The sequence below is a fragment of the Muntiacus reevesi genome, chromosome 3 (assembly GCF_963930625.1).
Source record: "Muntiacus reevesi chromosome 3, mMunRee1.1, whole genome shotgun sequence".
Classification (NCBI taxonomy): domain Eukaryota; kingdom Metazoa; phylum Chordata; class Mammalia; order Artiodactyla; family Cervidae; genus Muntiacus; species Muntiacus reevesi.
In genome coordinates, this window is record NC_089251.1 from 150,395,589 (window position 1) to 150,413,989 (window position 18,401).

Consider the following 18,401-nt stretch of genomic DNA (forward strand, 5'->3'; position numbering starts at 1 on the left):
TTCTTACTGTGCTTTGACAAAGAAGACACAAAGAAAGAATAAAACAGAGCCCTTGGCACTGAACTGCTTAGAAGTTCAATGGGGGAAATAAAAGGTATATATTTAATGGGTAAATTAGTCAGCACACAAGTATAGACTAGTGTATGATGTAACAGTGTATCTCAGATACCTATGTATCATAGGAATTTAGAGAATTCCTAAATGGGAATTGGGAGTTAACTTGATGATGCTTCATAAATGAAACAAATCTTAAGGAAATAAAAATTTTAGATGATGGCAATGGTATGAATTTATGTAACCAGGACTATTCTTGGTTACTTAATTGAACAAAATTAATGTCTAAACATGAGAGAAATGGGAATATTTACCTGTGCTTTTTCTGAAGCTTCATGAAGAGATACTATTTCAGACCTCAAATATGCATTTCCTTCATGTTCCTTATTGAAAGACATCTGTATATTCTACAGGGGAAAAAATAATTTCTCATTTTCTTTGTGTAAGAGTTATTACATATACCTCTATCAAAATACCCGTTCTGTACTGTGGCCAGTACCAGTTCAAGTTCTAATGATATACATAGAAAAGGACTTTTTAAAATTTTGGTATCTTCAACTCCCAAACTTCTGTTTATAAGTTATCAAAAAGATTTGCTAAAAATATTTTCATACTGGGATTACAATTAGAAAGAATTTGCCTAGAAATCTGAATTAGAAAAAACAAACTTTGGTATTTATCTAGTATTCATATGTCAAGAAAACTATACTAAGATTAAATATTTGTTAGTTTAATTACATACACATTTCTTCCAAGTAGCAGTAACATCTTATTATTTCAAAGAAACAGATGCAAGGATCTTTTCAAATTATAAGTAGGGGAAGATATTTTCATCAAGGGATACCTGTGGAGCAGAAGAAAGTGCTTTCATTCTGTGAAAAAAAAATGTTCCCTTTAAGATGAGGGGAGGTGATAGAGATGTGAGTTGTGGGGTGGTTTACCTAACCAGTACTTAAGTCAAATGGGGATGAACAAAGTCTAAGTCCTCTTCCTTCACTTTTCCAGTTTTCCAGAAGAAGCACCAAGAAAAGTAAACATCATATAACATCTATACCATGAGACTGATTTAGAAATATTTTAAGATATAAAAGTAGTAACATTTATTTCTTTTATTTTTATTGTAGTAAAATACACATAACAAAATTTATCATTTTAACCACTTTTAAAATCTTTTTAATGAAATGTCTTTTTTAAATTGAAGTATAGTTGATTTACAATATTGTTAGTTTTAGTGATTCAGTTACATATAAGTGTTATATATTCAGTTATATAAAAATGTTTATATTAACATTCTATATTACATATATAATGGCTAATTATGTATATAAATGTTAATTATATATATAATTCTATATATAACATTCTATATGCATTATATGTTACTATATATTATATATATTATATTAATACATTATATACACATAATATATATTTTATATTAAGATATATTCTGTATATGTGCATAATAAATTATATATTAACATATGTATATATAAGGTACATATATTATGTACACAATAATATATACATATATAATAAGAATATATATAATATATACATTCTTTTTCAGATTGTTTTCCTTTATAGGGGGAAGGGTGGGGAGGGATAAATTAGGAGGTTGGGATTAACATAAAATAACAACCAAAAATGACCTACTATATACATAGCACAGGGAACTATACTCATTTTTACCATTTTAAAGTGTACAGTTCACTTTAAAATATTTACGTATTAAGTTTGTTTAGTTCAGCAGTATTAGGTACATACATTCATGATGTTGAGCAGCCATCAACAAAAATAGTTTTATAGTTTCTGGTCTTACATTTAGATCTTTAATCCATTTTGAGTTTATTTTTGTGTATGGTGTTAGAAAGTGTTCTAGTTTCATTCTTTTACAAGGGGTTGAAATAATTTATTTCATAATATCCAGTTGATAACAGTTCTGGATATAAACTCATATACACTGAAACTTTTAATAAAGATTTTAGAAGAATCAGAAGGACTATAAACCAGCATGAATGAGGAAATATTACTTAATGAAGAGATGAAAGAAAACCTCTGTACTCTAAATCTCTAAACTTACCTTATTTTCTTCAACCAACTTGGAAATGATGTCGTCTCTAGAAACTAAAGACAAAAAGTTCACATAACATAACTAAGATGTTAATAACTTACAACTACATTGAAATCACATGTTATTTTTTCTCCTGAGAAATTTTCATTAAAAAAAAATTTTTTTTAGTCTGTATTTTGCAGAAATAAGCAGAACGCCAGTATTTTGATCATGTTTTATAGACTTGAAACTAAATCATGGAAAACTAGTCCACAATCACATGCAATGGTAAATGAGGTCACATTTTACTCAATACACAGGTAATGATGAGTTTCTGAGGGATTTCAAGCTGGAGAGGCAAAGGGACAAAGCTGTTTGTTAGATTACTTTGACAAAGGCTCCATAAAGACAGGGAGATCAGTTTAGTAGCCGTTGCAGTAACCAGAGTGTAAAACAATGAAAGCTGGCTCTAAAGTAATGACAATGGGAATGCAGAAAAATAAGCAGAAGACTGTCAGGATATGCTGACTGACCAAGTGAAGTGAAGACAACAGGTGAGTCCAGAAAATTATCTAGGGTGCAGTCCTGGACAGCCAAGTGGATGGTGGATCCAACTAAACAGAGAACTTAGGGCAAGGAGCAGATTGGGGAGATACAATGAGTAAGAATGACTCCAACACTTACGCTTTCATCATGTGTTTGGAGGTATTTGCAAGGTCTCTAAATATAGATGATTAGTTGGCAGTAAGATACCATCTGGAACTCAGGAGGATGATTTGAGCTGGGGGGTGGGATTTGAAACCACTCAGAAAGTCTGTATATATAGTGAAAAGAAAACCAAACACAAAAATAGGGGAACAGTTTGGCATTTCCTTCTCTAGGAGATCTTCCCAACCCAGGGATGGAACCCGAGTCTCCTCATTAGCAGTCAAATTCTTTACCACCGAGCCACCAGGGAAGCCCTTGATATACCAGTAGCCAAAAGACGTAAACTCTTCAGAGATTAATATTTGGCTTCACAGAAAATTCATAAAGATCTATTAGTTTTGTCACTTAAGTATTTAAAGCCAGAAAAATTATAAAACACATAAAAATTCACATTTACGATATACTCAGGAAAAGTATACTTCTTGAAAATGAGTCCAAGACTTATTTTAAATAAACTCTAATTTAACATATGTGAAGGATCAAAAAGGTAAACTATATGATCTATCTTGGAAATTCCACTAGTCAAAGAAAGAATCAAAGGGGAAAATTTATTGTATTTAGGAAAACAACGTAATCACTTTAGTGTGTGTGTATTCCTGCACACACATATACACACACATATATATACATGTTTATTGCTAATAATAAAAAGGTACATTTTAAACTTCATTGAAGCAAATATCTAAAGGCATTCCTTTTACTAATCTAGTTATAATAACTACCAATATTTGTATTTTTAAATAATAAAATTGCATGCGTGTAAAGCATATATTATTCAATATGAAGCATATAGTTGGTATTGAGACAGGTCTCCTTTTCTTTATGTTAGCTTGAATTACTGTTGTTCTAATCTTAATGTTTTTAATGGTCTTTCATATATTCTTTAAAAATTCAAAAGGAAAGCATTAATTTATCAAGAAAGAAACATTTTTTAAAAATCACTTGATCAAAAGGACAACTAATAATAACAGGAAGATCTGTATTTTAGTCCCAGCTATTCTATTTATTGGGGGTCCTTCGATGTACATCTTTTTATTCTTCTGTAGAATTAGGTATATTTTATCTTTCTCACAAGTTTGCTGTAAGGCTCAAATGGGATACTGTCATAGTATCATAAAATGTAATGTGTGTTTTTTTAAGTATGCAGTCATAGGAAGACAGAAACTTATCCTGGGGCATTATCAGTGAGAATTTCACAGAACAATTCCCTACTTGAAAATTATATGAAAAGAGTACCTTCTGTTAAAAGCAGCAAGTAAAACCATTAAATGGATTACTTTTTGCTCTATTTTTTTTTTTTTATTTCAATTCTCTTTCAGTATTCCCCACCCTCATTACAGCCACACTGTAGAAGCCGCACTGATAAGAACATTGGGTTTGGAGTTAGAAGATCCAGTTTAGGCCTCACTTCACTATTTATTCATCCTGTACCTCTGGAAAGTATAGGTAGTTTTGTGTGTTACCCGAGATAATTTTTGTAAAAGCCCTATTTAAACCATGAAGTGTTACTCACTTGTGAGGCACTGCACTGGAACTCGAATTTCTACAATGAGATCTATTTGAAAACTGCCTTTATAATTATATATTAACAAACAGCAGTCTGATAAGGATGTTGGATTGGAAGCAACATGTCTCTAAGCACCCTGGGATCAAGTCTAGACACTTCCATTTTCTAGCTTTGTCATCTTAAAGGACTCTTTAAAAAAAAAAATGTTAAACAAGTTAATCTAAGCTCTGTCTATAGTACCTTACAACCATCCACTTCTACAAATATAAGTTAACCAAAATAGACTGATAACCTGAAGAATGGAGAGTCTGACATGATAAATGGTTAGAATCAGTAACTCAGCAAGGATTAATGGCCTCATTTCTTTATTAGCACTCTATAACCCAAGATTAAATCTAGATTTATAGAACCTAAAAGTCCCAAGTCCACAATTAAATAAACTTGGTAAAAATCTAAATAATTAGTTTAAAATCAAGAGGGTCAAATTCTAGTTTTTTCCCCTCAGTGCCATGGATAGAAAGAAAGTCAGCAATTTTTTACATTCTGTGGGAATACCAGTATCACTGGCCACTACAAGAATTTAGAATCTTGAAAGCTTTTGCATAAAATCTCAACAAACTAACAGAAGTGTAGTTTCCAGCATCTATTTTCATACCGAGGTCAGACTTGAGCTGTGAGGAAGCCGTCTCCAACGCTCCTTTCTGCTGCTGCTCCTGGGCCAGTAGGTCTTGGGTGGCCTGAATAGAACTGCGTAGGGCAATGCAGTTCTCCTGCAAAATGTGCACCTGAAATTGTGCAAAAAAAATTCCTTTTAAGCTATCTTACAGCACATGTGTAAAGCCGATTTTCTGAATGTTACTGGAGGAAGATGCAGAGTTTGTATGTTGAAGATCTCCGCAGAGTATAGTGTCCTACAGTGGGGCCACCCAGGAGACGTTCATGCACTCAACACAGCAGGCACCAGCTCAGGACCAAGTGCTGAGCGCTCGAAACGTGGCCAAGGTGAGGAACTGAACCTTTAATTTTATTTAATTTCAACTAATTTAAATGTAAATAACCACATGGGGTTAATGGCCTCTATATTGGCAGTATAAATTATAACAATAACGGATCATTTGCAAATTCCTTAAGTAGAATCCTTTTAATAATTCCATTGTTAGGAATTTTTTAAACCAATTAAATAATAAATAAAATCAATTAAAATAATAAACATTACATAATCTAATTATAGGTATCAGGATTTGAAGCTACTAATTGCCTTGGGTGCTTGCAATTTAGAATCTTTTAAATTACATGTGAGTGAGTGAACTTGAGTGACACACTCAGTCATGTCTGACTCTTCGCGATCCCATGGACTGGAGCCTGCCAGGCTCCTCTGTCTGTGGAATTCTCCAGGCAAGAATACTGGAGTGGGTGGCTATTCCCTTCTCCAAGGAATCTTTCCAAATCAAACCTGGGTCTCTGGCACTGAAGGCAGATTCTTTACAATCTGAGCCATATATATAGGTACTTCAAATAACAACTTTTGGAGGCAAAAATATTATGCTAAAATAAATAACGAGAACTGAAAACACCAAAGTAAACACGTTCCTGATTACTTGACTTACTGGTATTCTTTGCTTCAAATGTCAGCTCAGTTTAGTTATTCTTTTCTATCTACACCATGTACATATAATATGAGACTAGGGAAATACCTTCCAAAATCAATTCCTGGAACACAGAGTATGTGGTAGGGGGAATGATTCCCTCCTAGGAGCTAAGAGTTCACCTCTATAAACCCTGACACATAATAACTTCTTTGTCCTTTGCTTCCCCATTCATAAAGTAAGAGTATTGGCCTGATGGCATCAGAGTCCTTATTTTGGACTAGAATTTTTTAAATCATAGTAAGAATATTAATAGAGGATTATGAAAGAAAAGAATTTAATAAATCTAGAGGAAATTAGCAAAACTATAGGTTTATAGCCAAAACACTGGCTTTTCCCTTTTGGTTTCACTTCCCCAACATAAACAAGGAGAGAAAATCTCACTACCTGTTTCCGTTCCACCTCCACTGTTGATTCCATTTCTTGTATTCTGAGTAGCAAGGCTGATCCAGATTTCTCAAGAGATTCCCTGAGGTGCTTCTCCTGGGACAGCTGTCTCCTTAGCTACAGAGTAACACTGCAGTTAGGTGAGACCAAGGGAACTTCGCAGCAGTTTAGCAAAGATCAAAGTCACCATGAAAAGTTTACAGACATACCATCTCACCCCCATTCTTCATACCTTTATGACTACCCAAAAACATATTTTTGTTTCTCCCTAATGGTTAACTTTCTAAGAAATGCAGAGTCAAATTTGTTACCCTCACCTTCCTACTATGTAAGTCTGTTTTCCAAACTGCAGTCAAGACTCCTCTGTAAGTTGCAAGAAGCATTAGAAAAGGGGGGCAAAAAAGAACACAAAGAAAATACTGGAGCACAGAGCAAGTAGCGAGTCCTGCTTCATGGAACCTCCCTGTATGCTGCTGCTGTGTGAGATAGGTCGGGAGTTTGAAAAACACGAATATGTCTTAGTGTATGTATTTTCTGTATTTAGTTTAACTGTTTTTCTATAATTTGATTTCTTCATCTATATCTGTGTGTGTGTGTATATTTTATCCCATAATATTATACACATTTCTCTGAAAGCTGTTTTAATTATGCATCGGATTTTTTTGTGTCAGAATTTAAAGATCAGAACAAATAATGAAGTAGTTGCTAAGTAGCAGACAAAAATAACATTCAAGAATTTGGGTACCCTGACCTTATTTCTATCCATAAATGACTATGAGTCAGATAAAGATATAAAGAAGGTTAGGCTTTTTTTCCCTTCTTTCCAATTTAAATGGAAACTGAAGGTGGCACTAGTGGTCAAGAACCCACCTGCCAACGCAGGAGACACAGGAGACCCCGGGTCAGCTCCTGGGTGGGGAAGGTCCCCGGGAGGGGGGCATGGCAACCCACGCCAGTGAGCTTGCCTGGAGAATCTCCATGGGCAGAGGAGCCTGGGGGCTACAGTCCACGGGGTCGCAAGCAGTCAGACACGACTGAAGCAACAGAGCATGCATGCATTCCTTTTATAAACTTATATTAAATTGAAAGAAATTCTATTTTTAAACTCCAGTGAAGACAACTTGAGTATATTTTATAACTCTTTTCTACATTGTACATACATAATTTATATGTGTCTTCTTGAAGGATGGTGTATTCTACAGTTTTTAAAAAGTTTTTCAAAGTGAAAAAGATGAAAAGTATGTTGACATGAAACTATTACAAGATAGACTGTTTTGGAAATGTTCTATGATTTTCTGAACCCTACACCTAATCCTGAACATCTGGACATTTTAAGTGTCTTGCTATTCCATACTGCTCTGCTGAACATGATTGTGAATAAACCTTTCACTGAATTTCTCATTATTTCTTTGAGATAAATCCTACAAAAGGAATTACTAGGTTAAAAGTATAAACACTATTTTATTTTAGACTTTTCATACATTTTGTAATTATTCTTCCAATCTTACTTTCTTATTAGTATTTGAATAAATGTCATCAGCATTAGAGATTATCACATTTTTAAATCTTTGCTAATCTAATAAATAAAAAGCAATATCTTAATATTTTTTTCATTTCTTTGGTTCCAAGTAAGACTAAAATTTTCCAATATGGTTATTAGTTCTTCACATATTTTCTGAACTGTTCTTATCCTCTGCCCACTGATTTTGAGATTTTCATTTAAAGTTTTTTAAAAGGTATGATTATTAACTGTCTAATTTCATTATGTTTTCTTTGTCTTTTTTTTACATGTATAAGATTTTAATTTTTACATAGTCAAACCAACTGAACTTTTAATAATCCTGTTCCTTCAAGTTTCAAAATTCCTTCCTTAACCAATGATCAGTTAAATATTAGTTTTATTTAAGAATGAGTCATAGGTTTTGCTTTTGGCTGTACTTTTCAGGTTCTATTTCAGTATCACATTACAACCACTTTATGATTTAAGAGAAGAATCACACACTGTTCTAAGCTCTACCTCAAACTATACAGTATAATTTGCTCAAGATACAATTTATGTGCCTTACAAAAGGAATCTTTATTTGATAATTATACTACTGAGATACTCATTCCTAAAGCTTTATTAAGGGCAATCAGTTAATCTATTTCATGTTTATCAGAATCAGATTTTATATACATATTTATCTCTTAGAAAGGATATACACTGCATTTACTCTATTCCTTGTATAGCTCTGTTATGGGTTGAACTGTATCTCCCTAACATTCATATGTTGAAGCCATAACCCCAGTATCTCAAAATACGACCATAAATGGAGATAAAGCCTTTGAAGGGTCATTTCAGTAATGAGGTCACTGAGGGGGGCCTAATCCAACGTGACTGGTATCTTTATAAGAGCAAATCTGTACTCAGAGACGCCAGGGATGTGTGCACAGAAAAAAGCCCACGTGAGGACACAGAGAAAAGGGCAGCCGTCTGCAGCCCGGGGAGAAAGGACTCAAGAGAAAACGAGCTGCTGCTATCTTCATCCTGGACCTGTTGCCTCCAGAACAGTGAGACAAAGACTTCCATTGCTTAAGCCTAGTGTGTGGCAGTGTGTGGTAGCCCCAGCAGAACACACCCTCCTTGTTCCACATGCCCTCAGGACGTTCCTGCTGGACTCACAGAGTCCTTCTTCAGGTCCTCAGCGAGCTCAACGAAAATTCAAGATTCTACCAAAGCACCAGGAATGAAGACTATTCCAATAAAAAACAATGCTAAGTGGCAATCCAATGGGGAAAGGATAGTTTTTTCAACAGATTGGTGTTGGATCAACTGGACATACACAAACTCATACAAGGAATCTAGATACAGATCTTACACCTTTCACAAAAGTAGCAATTCAAAACCTAAATGTAAAATGCAAAGCTATACAACTTCTAAAAGACAATACTGCAGAAAAATCTAGGTGACTATGGGTTTGGCAATATTTTTTTTTAATATTTTAGATATAATTACCAAAAGTATAATCCACGAAAAAAGTGGCAAGTTGAACTTCATTAAAATGAAAAGCTTCTGCTCTGCAAGAGACACTGTTAAAAGAAAAGACAAACTACGGATTGGGAGAAAATACTTGTAAAACACATATGGATAGAGGACTGGTATCCAAAATATAAAAGGAAGTCCTAAGACTCAACAGTAAGATTAAAAAAAAAAAAGGCCCAGCTGCAAAATGGGGACATGATCTAAGACACCTCACCAAATAAGATAAACAGATGGCAAATAAACATATGAAAAGATGCTGAATGTCACATCATCAGGGAACTGAAAATTAAAACAAAATACCACTATACATACATCTATTAGAATGGCAAAAACTCGAATCACAGACTACACCAAATGCTTGAGAGGGTGTGGGACGATAGGAACGCTCATCCATCGCTGGTGGAAGCGCACCATGGTGCAGTCACTGCAGGGCAGGCTGGCAGTTTCTTGGACATCTAAACACAAGCTTACCATATGATCCGTCAGTCACGCTCCCAGATATTTATCCAAACCAGTTAAAAACATGTCCAAAAAACAAAAAAAGACCCGCGCATGAATGTTTATAGCAGTTTTATTCATGATTGCTAAATTTGGAAGGAACCAAGACTTCCTTCAGTAGGTGGATGGATAAACTTTGGTACATCCAGACAACTGATTATTCTTCAGTGATAAAAATAAGTGATCAAATGATGAAAAGACATGGAGAATTTAAATGCATATGCTAAATAAGTGAAAGAAGGCAGTCCAAAAAGGCAACATATTGTATGACTCCAACTACAGAGACAGTAAAAAGATCGGTAGTCGCCAGGTGCTTGGGAAAAAGGGGGTGGTAATGATGAGTGTGTAAAACAGAGGGTATTTTTAGGGCGGTGAAGTGAAACTCTTTTGTATACTGTAATCAATTAAAAAATGAAACAATCTAAACTGTGGACTTAGTAATAATGTATCAATTTTGGTTCATAATCAAATATAACAAATCAAAGGCACCAGACTAATACAAAATGTTAATAATAGCAGAAACTCTGGGGGTGGGGAGAAAGGGTATATGGGAACTCTGCTTATGTGCAATTTTTCTAAAAACTTAAAACTGCTCAAAAAAGTCTATTAAAATATCCAAAGTATTTTTTTAAATGTGAAACAATATATTCCAGCAATGAACAATAATGCTTTTGTCAGTAATTACTGGTAAATAAAGCACTTCACATAAGAGAATGTTCCAGATATAGCTACACTTACCACCTTAAGCACACTAAAATTTATAATTTTTAAAATAGTATATCTGTTTTGTAGAACATAATATTTTAAATATAATTTGATCCTTTTGATTTGGACTAATGTCAATTATTCTGTCAGGGAATACTGAGGTTTTTAGGACACTGTCAGGGTATATAGAGTTAGTAATTCTGACTCTTCTCACTGTTTTCAGCTGCAAATTTTTAGTCCAACAACTTTTAGTAGCCACCTACTTCATAATTCCAATCTGTTATCTACTTAAATAGAGGCTGAAATGAAAGTTATAAGGTAAAATTAGATGAGCAGACTTATTAAAAGCTTTTTATTTTAAATGTTAAGTTGATGTAAAAGGTCTTTGTGTGAAGGGGTCCCCTAACTCTAGTGGACGGGCAACCACACGAGTTCCATGGTTACTGTTTCCCTCCCGACTCAGACAGCGCTTATTTTTTCAGTTTTATGGCATTACTGAGGTGAAAGGAAGTCTTAATGTCATATAAACGCAGGTATAACTTCAAGCAGCATATTCTAAAAACCTTCCTGATAATCACACTTTCTTCTTCAGTGGTTTCCTCTCACTCTATTCACTTTCTTGGCGTCCCCCTCTACAATTCCAGTGCCCCCTCCACCCGCTCAGCATCCTTTTACCTTACCTCTTGAATTTTAAGGTTCATTTTACGTTTTGTGGTCTTCAGTTCCTCTTCAATAATAGCTGCATTCTTCTAAAAATAGAAGTAGAAAAGGTTCTAAAATCTGATAGGAATAAACTGTCCATAGGTATATCAAATCTAGACTTTTGGGGGAAATCCATAAAAGCTATTCTGACTACAGTTATAAATACTTCTTAATATGAATCTAAAGAAATTACTACAATGAGATATTTAAAGTTATTTTATTACTTCGATTCATGACTTCTATCATTTTCCCTTTTAGATCATTAAAAAATGATTAGTCACAGGTACCTCCTATGTAAAATTCACTTATCAGAGGAAAATCTGGTAACTGCGAGATATTTTTCTTATGGGATATATTCCTATTTTTTTTTTTAAAGTACTCTATTTCTTCTAGGGCTTCCCTAGTGGCTTCAAAGCTAAAGAATCCATCTGCAAGGCAGGAGACGTGGGTTCGATCCCTGGGTCAGAAAGATCCCCTGGAGAAGGAAATGGCAACGCACTCCAGCATTCTTGTCTGGGAAACCCCACAGAGTCCATGGAGGTCACAAAAAGTCGGATACAACTTGGAGACTAAAATAACAGACAGCATTTCTTCTGGCCTCAAATATGCTTAGGAGTTGAGGATGAAAAACGCAGCTTTCACTATTCATTCTTTCATATTATTATTAAAGGCACCACAACCTAAGATGTAAAACCTCAGAGCCGTCTGTGCCTTCTTCCCTACCTCGAGCCCCTGCCCACATTCCAGCATGCCTTTCTTTTCAAAATGCCTCGACTGTAGTTCAGACCTAATAAGGTCTATGCCTCAAATAATGCAATGGATTCCTAACCAGTTTTCCAGTCTCCAGCCTCTCCTCCTGTAACTGATACTCTATGCCAGGGATCCCCGAGCCCTGGGGCCACGCAGCAGCCCTGGTCTGTGGGGTGTCAGAAACGGCCGCACAGTAGGAGGTGAGCACTGGGTGAGGGAGCGGAGCTCCCCCCGTGTCTACAGCCGCTCCCCTGGCTCAGCTTCCTGCCTGAGCTCCGTGTCCTGTCAGACCAGCGGCAGCGTTTGGTTCTCACAGGAACGTGAGCCCTGCCGTGAACTGCACGTGAGGGATCTAGGGTGCGTGCTTCTTGGGAGAATCCAATGCCTGACGATCCGAGGTGGAGCTAACAATGCAGAGCAGCTGCAAATACAGATGATCAGCCGTACAATCAATGTGCCTGAATCATCCTGAACCATCTCCGTGGAAAAACTGTCTTCCACGAAACCATTGCCCAGTGCCAGAAAGCTTGGGGGCTGCTGTCCTATACTATTTCTGGATTAGTTTTCTTATTTTCATTATGTCACTTCTTATCTCTGGAGAAGGAAATGGCACCCCACTCCAGTACTCTTGCCTGAAAATCCCATGGATGGAGGAGCGTGGTGGGCTACAGTCCTGGGGGTTGCAAAGAGTCAGACACGACTGAGCGACTTCACTTTCATTTTCTTATCAAAAATCTAGTCACTCCCCCTAAAACCAAGCCCAACTACTTGATTACTCTTGATTTTGAGATCCTTTACGAAGTTAGCCCTAGCTGTTTTCCAACTTACTTCACAAAAACGAATCTTCACTCTGGTCAGGCTAGCCTATGCATCTCCCCCTAACTGCACCTAGCAGAAAGATGCAGGTTCACATCTGAGATACAGGAAGAATACAGGGAAGTGTGATCTCAGAGAAGTGACCTCTCTCTGGGGCCCAGTTCTCTTATCACTAACATAAGGGCAATAATACCCTACACCTTGAGGTTTTGCAGACATTAAGCAAAGTAACATGTTTTAAACAAAACAATCTCTGTTATACTGCCTGGCCTATGGAGGGCAGACATATTTCTTTCCTTAGTCTTTATTTTTTGCTGCCTCTGTGAGTGCTCTTTGAAATATCCACACCTCTCTGCTTTACCTTCTAAAGGTTCAGCTCAGGTCCTGTCTCCTCTTTGACGCCTAGCCTAATCTGTTCTAGACAAGACATGTACATTTTCTCAAACCTGCCTAAACATAAAACACTTAGCTGGCAATATTGGCTTACATTTGTCCTATACTGTCCTTTAATATTTCTTATATCCTTATTTTTCATCTTTAGTTTCCTGCTATCCCTTGTTCTCCCAGTAAGCATATAAGCTTTTGAAGAACTCAGACTCCCTCACACCTCTGGGTCCTCAAAAGTCACATAGAAGAGATCTATAAATATTCAGTTACTAATAGCACACAAGGCTTTACACTATCGATGGAGATAAATTTCAAATGTCAAGAATCTTCATATCAACATCACCTATTTTTAAAAGTCAGTTTTTTGGGTCTGTTGCCTCCTCCAGCTAACACACAATTTGTCTTCCAGAAGGTGGACACAAACCTTTGTCTCAGAGGCAATCTCCAGAGTCGCAGTCAGCCTCTGCACCTCATCCTGCGCTTTGTCTTCCTCCTCTTTTACGTCTCGCAGCTGCTGGCGCAAATTCATCACTTCCAGTTGCAGCAGCCTGAGGTCCTTGGAATGCTCCTCCTGTATGGTATTCAGTCTTTCCTTCAGGAAATCTACCAGACAGGACAGAGGGTCATCAAGCAGCGTAAAGAAGGCAAGGAAAAGAATCACGAACTCATCAAGCACCCACACAGGACCAACTTTCTGGTGATTCTCTTCTCTCCGTACCTGTTTTCTGTGGGTTCAGATCCTTTTCAGTTTGCAGACGGAAGATGTTCATCTTCAAAGACTGGATGAGACTTTCCAGACGGCACATTCGATTGACCAGGAACTCACAGTTCTTCCACAAAATATTTGTTTTTCCTGAACAAATTATTTCATTCTGGATAGGTCCAGTGATGTTCTGGCTCACAGGTTGCTCTAAACATTTTGGAGTTTCCAACTGGCCCCTGGACAAAGATGCCAATATAACAATATTATAAAGTAATATTTATACTTTATTTGTTATAATAAATAATAAATAAATTTTTTATTATTTATTATTTATTTATAAAATAAATAAATATTTGTTATAATATTTATAACAATATTATAAAGTAATCCCATGAATTAGAACTGGACATGGCACAACAGACTGGTTCCAAATAGGAAAAGGAGTACATCAAGGCTGTATATTGTCACCGTACCTATTTAACTTATATGCAGAGTACATCATGAGAAATGCTGGGATGGATGAAGCACAAGCTAGAATCAAGATTGCGGGGAGAAATATCAATAACCTCAGATATGCAGATGACACCACCCTTATGGCAGAAAGCAAAGAACTAAAGAGCCTCTTGAAGAAAGTGAAAGAGAAGAGGCAAAAAGTTGGCTTAAGGCTCAACATTCAGAAAATGAAGATCATGGCATCCGGTCCCATGACTTCATGGCAAATAGATGGGGAAACAGTGGAAATAGTGAATGACTTTATTTTGAGGGGCTCCAAAATCACTGCAGATACTGACAGCAGTCATGAAATTAAAAGATGTTTGCTCCTTGGAAGGAAAGTTATGACCAACCTAGACAGCATATTAAAAAGCAGGGACATTACTTTGCCAACAAAGGTCCATCTGGTCAAGGCTATAGTTTCTCCAGTAGTCATGTATGGATGTGAGAGTTGGACTATAAAGAAAGCTGAGCACTGAAGAATTGATGTTTTAGAACTGTGGTGTTGGAGAAGACTCTTGAGAGTCCCTTGGACTGCATGGAGATCCAACCAGTCCATCCTAAAGGAAATCAGTCCTGAATGTTCATTGGAAGGACTGATGTTGAAGCTGAAACTCCAATACTTCGGCCACCTGATGTGAAGAGCTGACTCATTTGAAAAGACCCTGATGCTGGGAAAGATTGAAGGCAGGAGGAGGAGGGCATGACAGAGGATAGGATGGTTGGATGACATCACCAACTCAATGGACATGAGGTTGGATAAACTCCAGGAGTTGGTGATGGACAGGGAGGCCTGGCGGGCTGCGATTCATGGGGTCGCAAAGAGTCAGACATGACTGAGTGACTGACTTGAAACTGAAAGCATTGAGTCAGTGTTGCATTTCTACTGAGAATAAACAGTAAGTTCTTTAGGTAACAAATATCTGAGAGCCTCTGCAAATTTAACTACAGAGAGAACTATTAGGTAAACCCCATGGACAGAGGAGCCTGGTGGGCTACAGGTCATGGGGTCACAAAGAGTCAGAAGTGACTTATCAACCAAACGACAGCAACTAGGTAAGCAGGATGAGACCAGTTTGGGGGGGGGGGGGGGCGGGTAAAAGTTACCAACATTTTAATGGTCATTTTAATCTGAATTTTTCATAAACCTGCTTGGTATGTAAAAACAAGTGATACATAAAACATGCTAAATGCTAATTCTATAATAGAAAATTAAGAATTAGTTAGCATGGAGGCAATACACTCACATCCTTCTTAGAAAATTTTTAAACAAAGACATAATAAAAATTCCTATTTTGTTCTAACATACTCAACATTGGTACAGTTTTAATCTTTTAACTGCTGAACAGTTATTTACTCTATAGGAGCTATAACACCAATCATACTAATTTTTGATCTTTATAAGAGACATTCAGGAAATATATATATGTAATTTTAAAGAAAATCACACCAGTAAATTCAGTATTGGCTGTGTAAGCACCCATATTCCTCAGGCCTTTAACAACCTAACTTTTATTGGGAATAACTTCTTCCACAGCACAAAGGAAAGACACAGTTTTTTTTTTTTTGAGTACTTCATTCTAAACTCGGAGAAGGCAATGGCACCCCACTCCAGTACTCTTGCCCGGAAAATCCCATGGACGGAGGAGCCTGGTAGGCTTCAGTCCATGGGGTCGAGAAGAGTCGGACACGACTGAGCGACTTCACTTTCACTTTTCACTTTCATGCATTGGAGGAGGAAATGGCAACCCACTCCAGTGTTCTTGCCTGGAGAATCCCAGGGATGGGGGAGCCTGGTGGGCTGCCGTCTATGGGGTCACACAGAGTTGGACACGACTGAAGCGACTTAGCAGCAGCAGCACCATTTTAAACTATGAATTTTTAAGACTTAAAAAACTTCTCTTTTAATTTACAATAAATCTGCAGAAAGAAAATACAGATCATATTAATGGCATGAATCAAGTGAGATGTTCATCTTAACTAATATCAAAGTCTATTTTTACAAAAGGATCAAATTTTTTTTCTAATTATGTAAATAATTACGTTTGTTTTTAATCAAGTATTGAATATAACACACTTAGAATACCTGTTTAGAAGTGGTAGTAGCTCTATTATAGGAGGACAACCCTTTATCTTGCAAATATTTTCTAATTAATATTCTACTTGAAATGGTTATTTCTCAATTCTTTTCTAAATACTTATTTGAACTGCCAAACCATCCATACTGTGACTCCTTACTGTAACCGGTGAAGCAAAACTCAACCTACAGTGTTCATTTTTCATTTGCTACCTTTTGTCACCAAAGTCCAACATTATTAGGTCATCCCTCAGAGAACTGGTCTGTTCTTCAACTATTCTCATCCTTTGCTGAAGTACTGTGAATGTTTCAGAAGCTGTAGCATTGATGTGGGTTGGAGAGAGGACTGGTCTGGACATTGTAGTTTCCATATGCACCTGAGAATAAAGTTACAATATTAGTGTCGTTGATTATATTATTGTTCAAGATAATCCCCTTCCTGTGGAGGATTATACATCCCTGTCCTGTTTAGCTTGGAAATGGCCATGTGTCCTGCTTTGGTCAATTAAATGTGGGTAGAAGCTTTAAGGAGCTTCCCCAGGCGGCTCAGCAATAAAGAATCCACCTGCAATGCAGAAGATGTGCAGGAGATGCGGGTTTGGTCCCTGGGTCAGTAAGATCCCTGGAGAAGGGAATGGCAAGCCACTCTAGTACTCTTGTCTGGAAAATCCCATAGACAGAGGAGCCTGGAGAGCCACGGTCCATGGAGTTACAGAGTCATACATGACTGAAGCAATTGAACAGACACACATAGAAACTTTAAGAGCCAACATGTCATTCATCACCTCTTTCTTTTCCCTTCTCTGTAAGATGAGCAACATCCCAGATAGGGCCTTCTCCATAGGCTAAGATCCCAGGGTAAAGATGACGGGAGTAGAGCCGTGACCCATCCGTGCCGCACAGTGTGAGTGAGCAATAAACTTTCGTTGTTACAAGCCACAGATTGTTGGGTAGTTCGCTACTGATCACAACCTATCCTGTCTGCTACTATTAGACATATACTAGGATCTATAACTTAGCTGAGGGAGTTATTACCTCTTTCGTTACCAGTCATTTTCATTTTAACATGTTGCCATCCAAACTTTCTGATGTTTTTAAAAACAACTCTGCAGTACTTGGACCTCTGAGCAGTTGCCATAAAATAGATTTATCAAATACCTTGAAGCAGTGACTTTTAAAAATAACTTGCAAACTAACTTCACAGCAAAGACTCTTCTACAGCTACTGACATCAAATTACCAGACTCCTCCTTCAAGACCACACAAGAGTAATTGGGAGTAGTGACACTACTCTTTCAGGTATTAATTACAGAAGCAGAACTAGCTTAAAAGCATTCTCACCACTGAATCACCTTTCCAAAGTTCGATGACAAGATCACTGGTGGAAACTTTAAGAACACTCTCCTGTAACGCCATCCTGTACAGACATTTCTACACTAAGCAGACTGTACACCTTAACCATCACTAGCAAGACTGCACCTATGAGCGCGTGCTCACAAAGGCCCCACTTGGGATATTGTTAACACATCTTTCTCCCCAGCTTGGTGTGTAATCAGATACTCTCTCTTCCCCGCAGCTCCCAGGCAATGGAAGTGGGGACTACCTCAGGTTCAAGTCACTGAAGATGGTCCCCTGGAACCAATGAAGGAATTAAGTAAGTCTTAAAACTGATGGCAGGATTTAAGACCCATGACGGGGGGCGGGGCACTGTGGAAAGGCTGAGCTTCTTGCCAGTGTAATATTGCTATAGCCATTGAAGACATTTTTTCATCCTGGAGTAGCTCTTCAATTACTTTCTATCTTTCCCCTACAGGTCCCAGAGAATGGCTTTTCTATTTCTTTTTACTAAAATAAAAGGAAAAAAACTTTACTGAGGAACATTACTGTTCACTTGC

The 18,401-nt window shown here is 37.0% G+C and overlaps 1 protein-coding gene across 2 annotated transcripts in view; it reads right to left on the reverse strand.

Annotated features, from left to right (window-relative positions):
• CCDC150 (coiled-coil domain containing 150) overlaps window positions 1-18,401 on the reverse strand; it is a 92,538-nt gene that overhangs the window by 68,420 nt on the left and 5,717 nt on the right. For both annotated transcript variants that reach the window (XM_065930914.1, XM_065930913.1), the window contains exons 2-9: window positions 16,721-16,884; window positions 13,954-14,174; window positions 13,660-13,838; window positions 11,261-11,329; window positions 6,356-6,472; window positions 4,978-5,107; window positions 2,138-2,181; window positions 369-461 (exon numbers count right to left, since the gene is read on the reverse strand). In XM_065930914.1, the coding sequence (XP_065786986.1) occupies window positions 369-461; window positions 2,138-2,181; window positions 4,978-5,107; window positions 6,356-6,472; window positions 11,261-11,329; window positions 13,660-13,838; window positions 13,954-14,174; window positions 16,721-16,878 (1,011 nt within the window). In that variant the 5' untranslated portion in view covers window positions 16,879-16,884. The remainder of the gene's footprint in view (window positions 1-368; window positions 462-2,137; window positions 2,182-4,977; window positions 5,108-6,355; window positions 6,473-11,260; window positions 11,330-13,659; window positions 13,839-13,953; window positions 14,175-16,720; window positions 16,885-18,401) is intronic.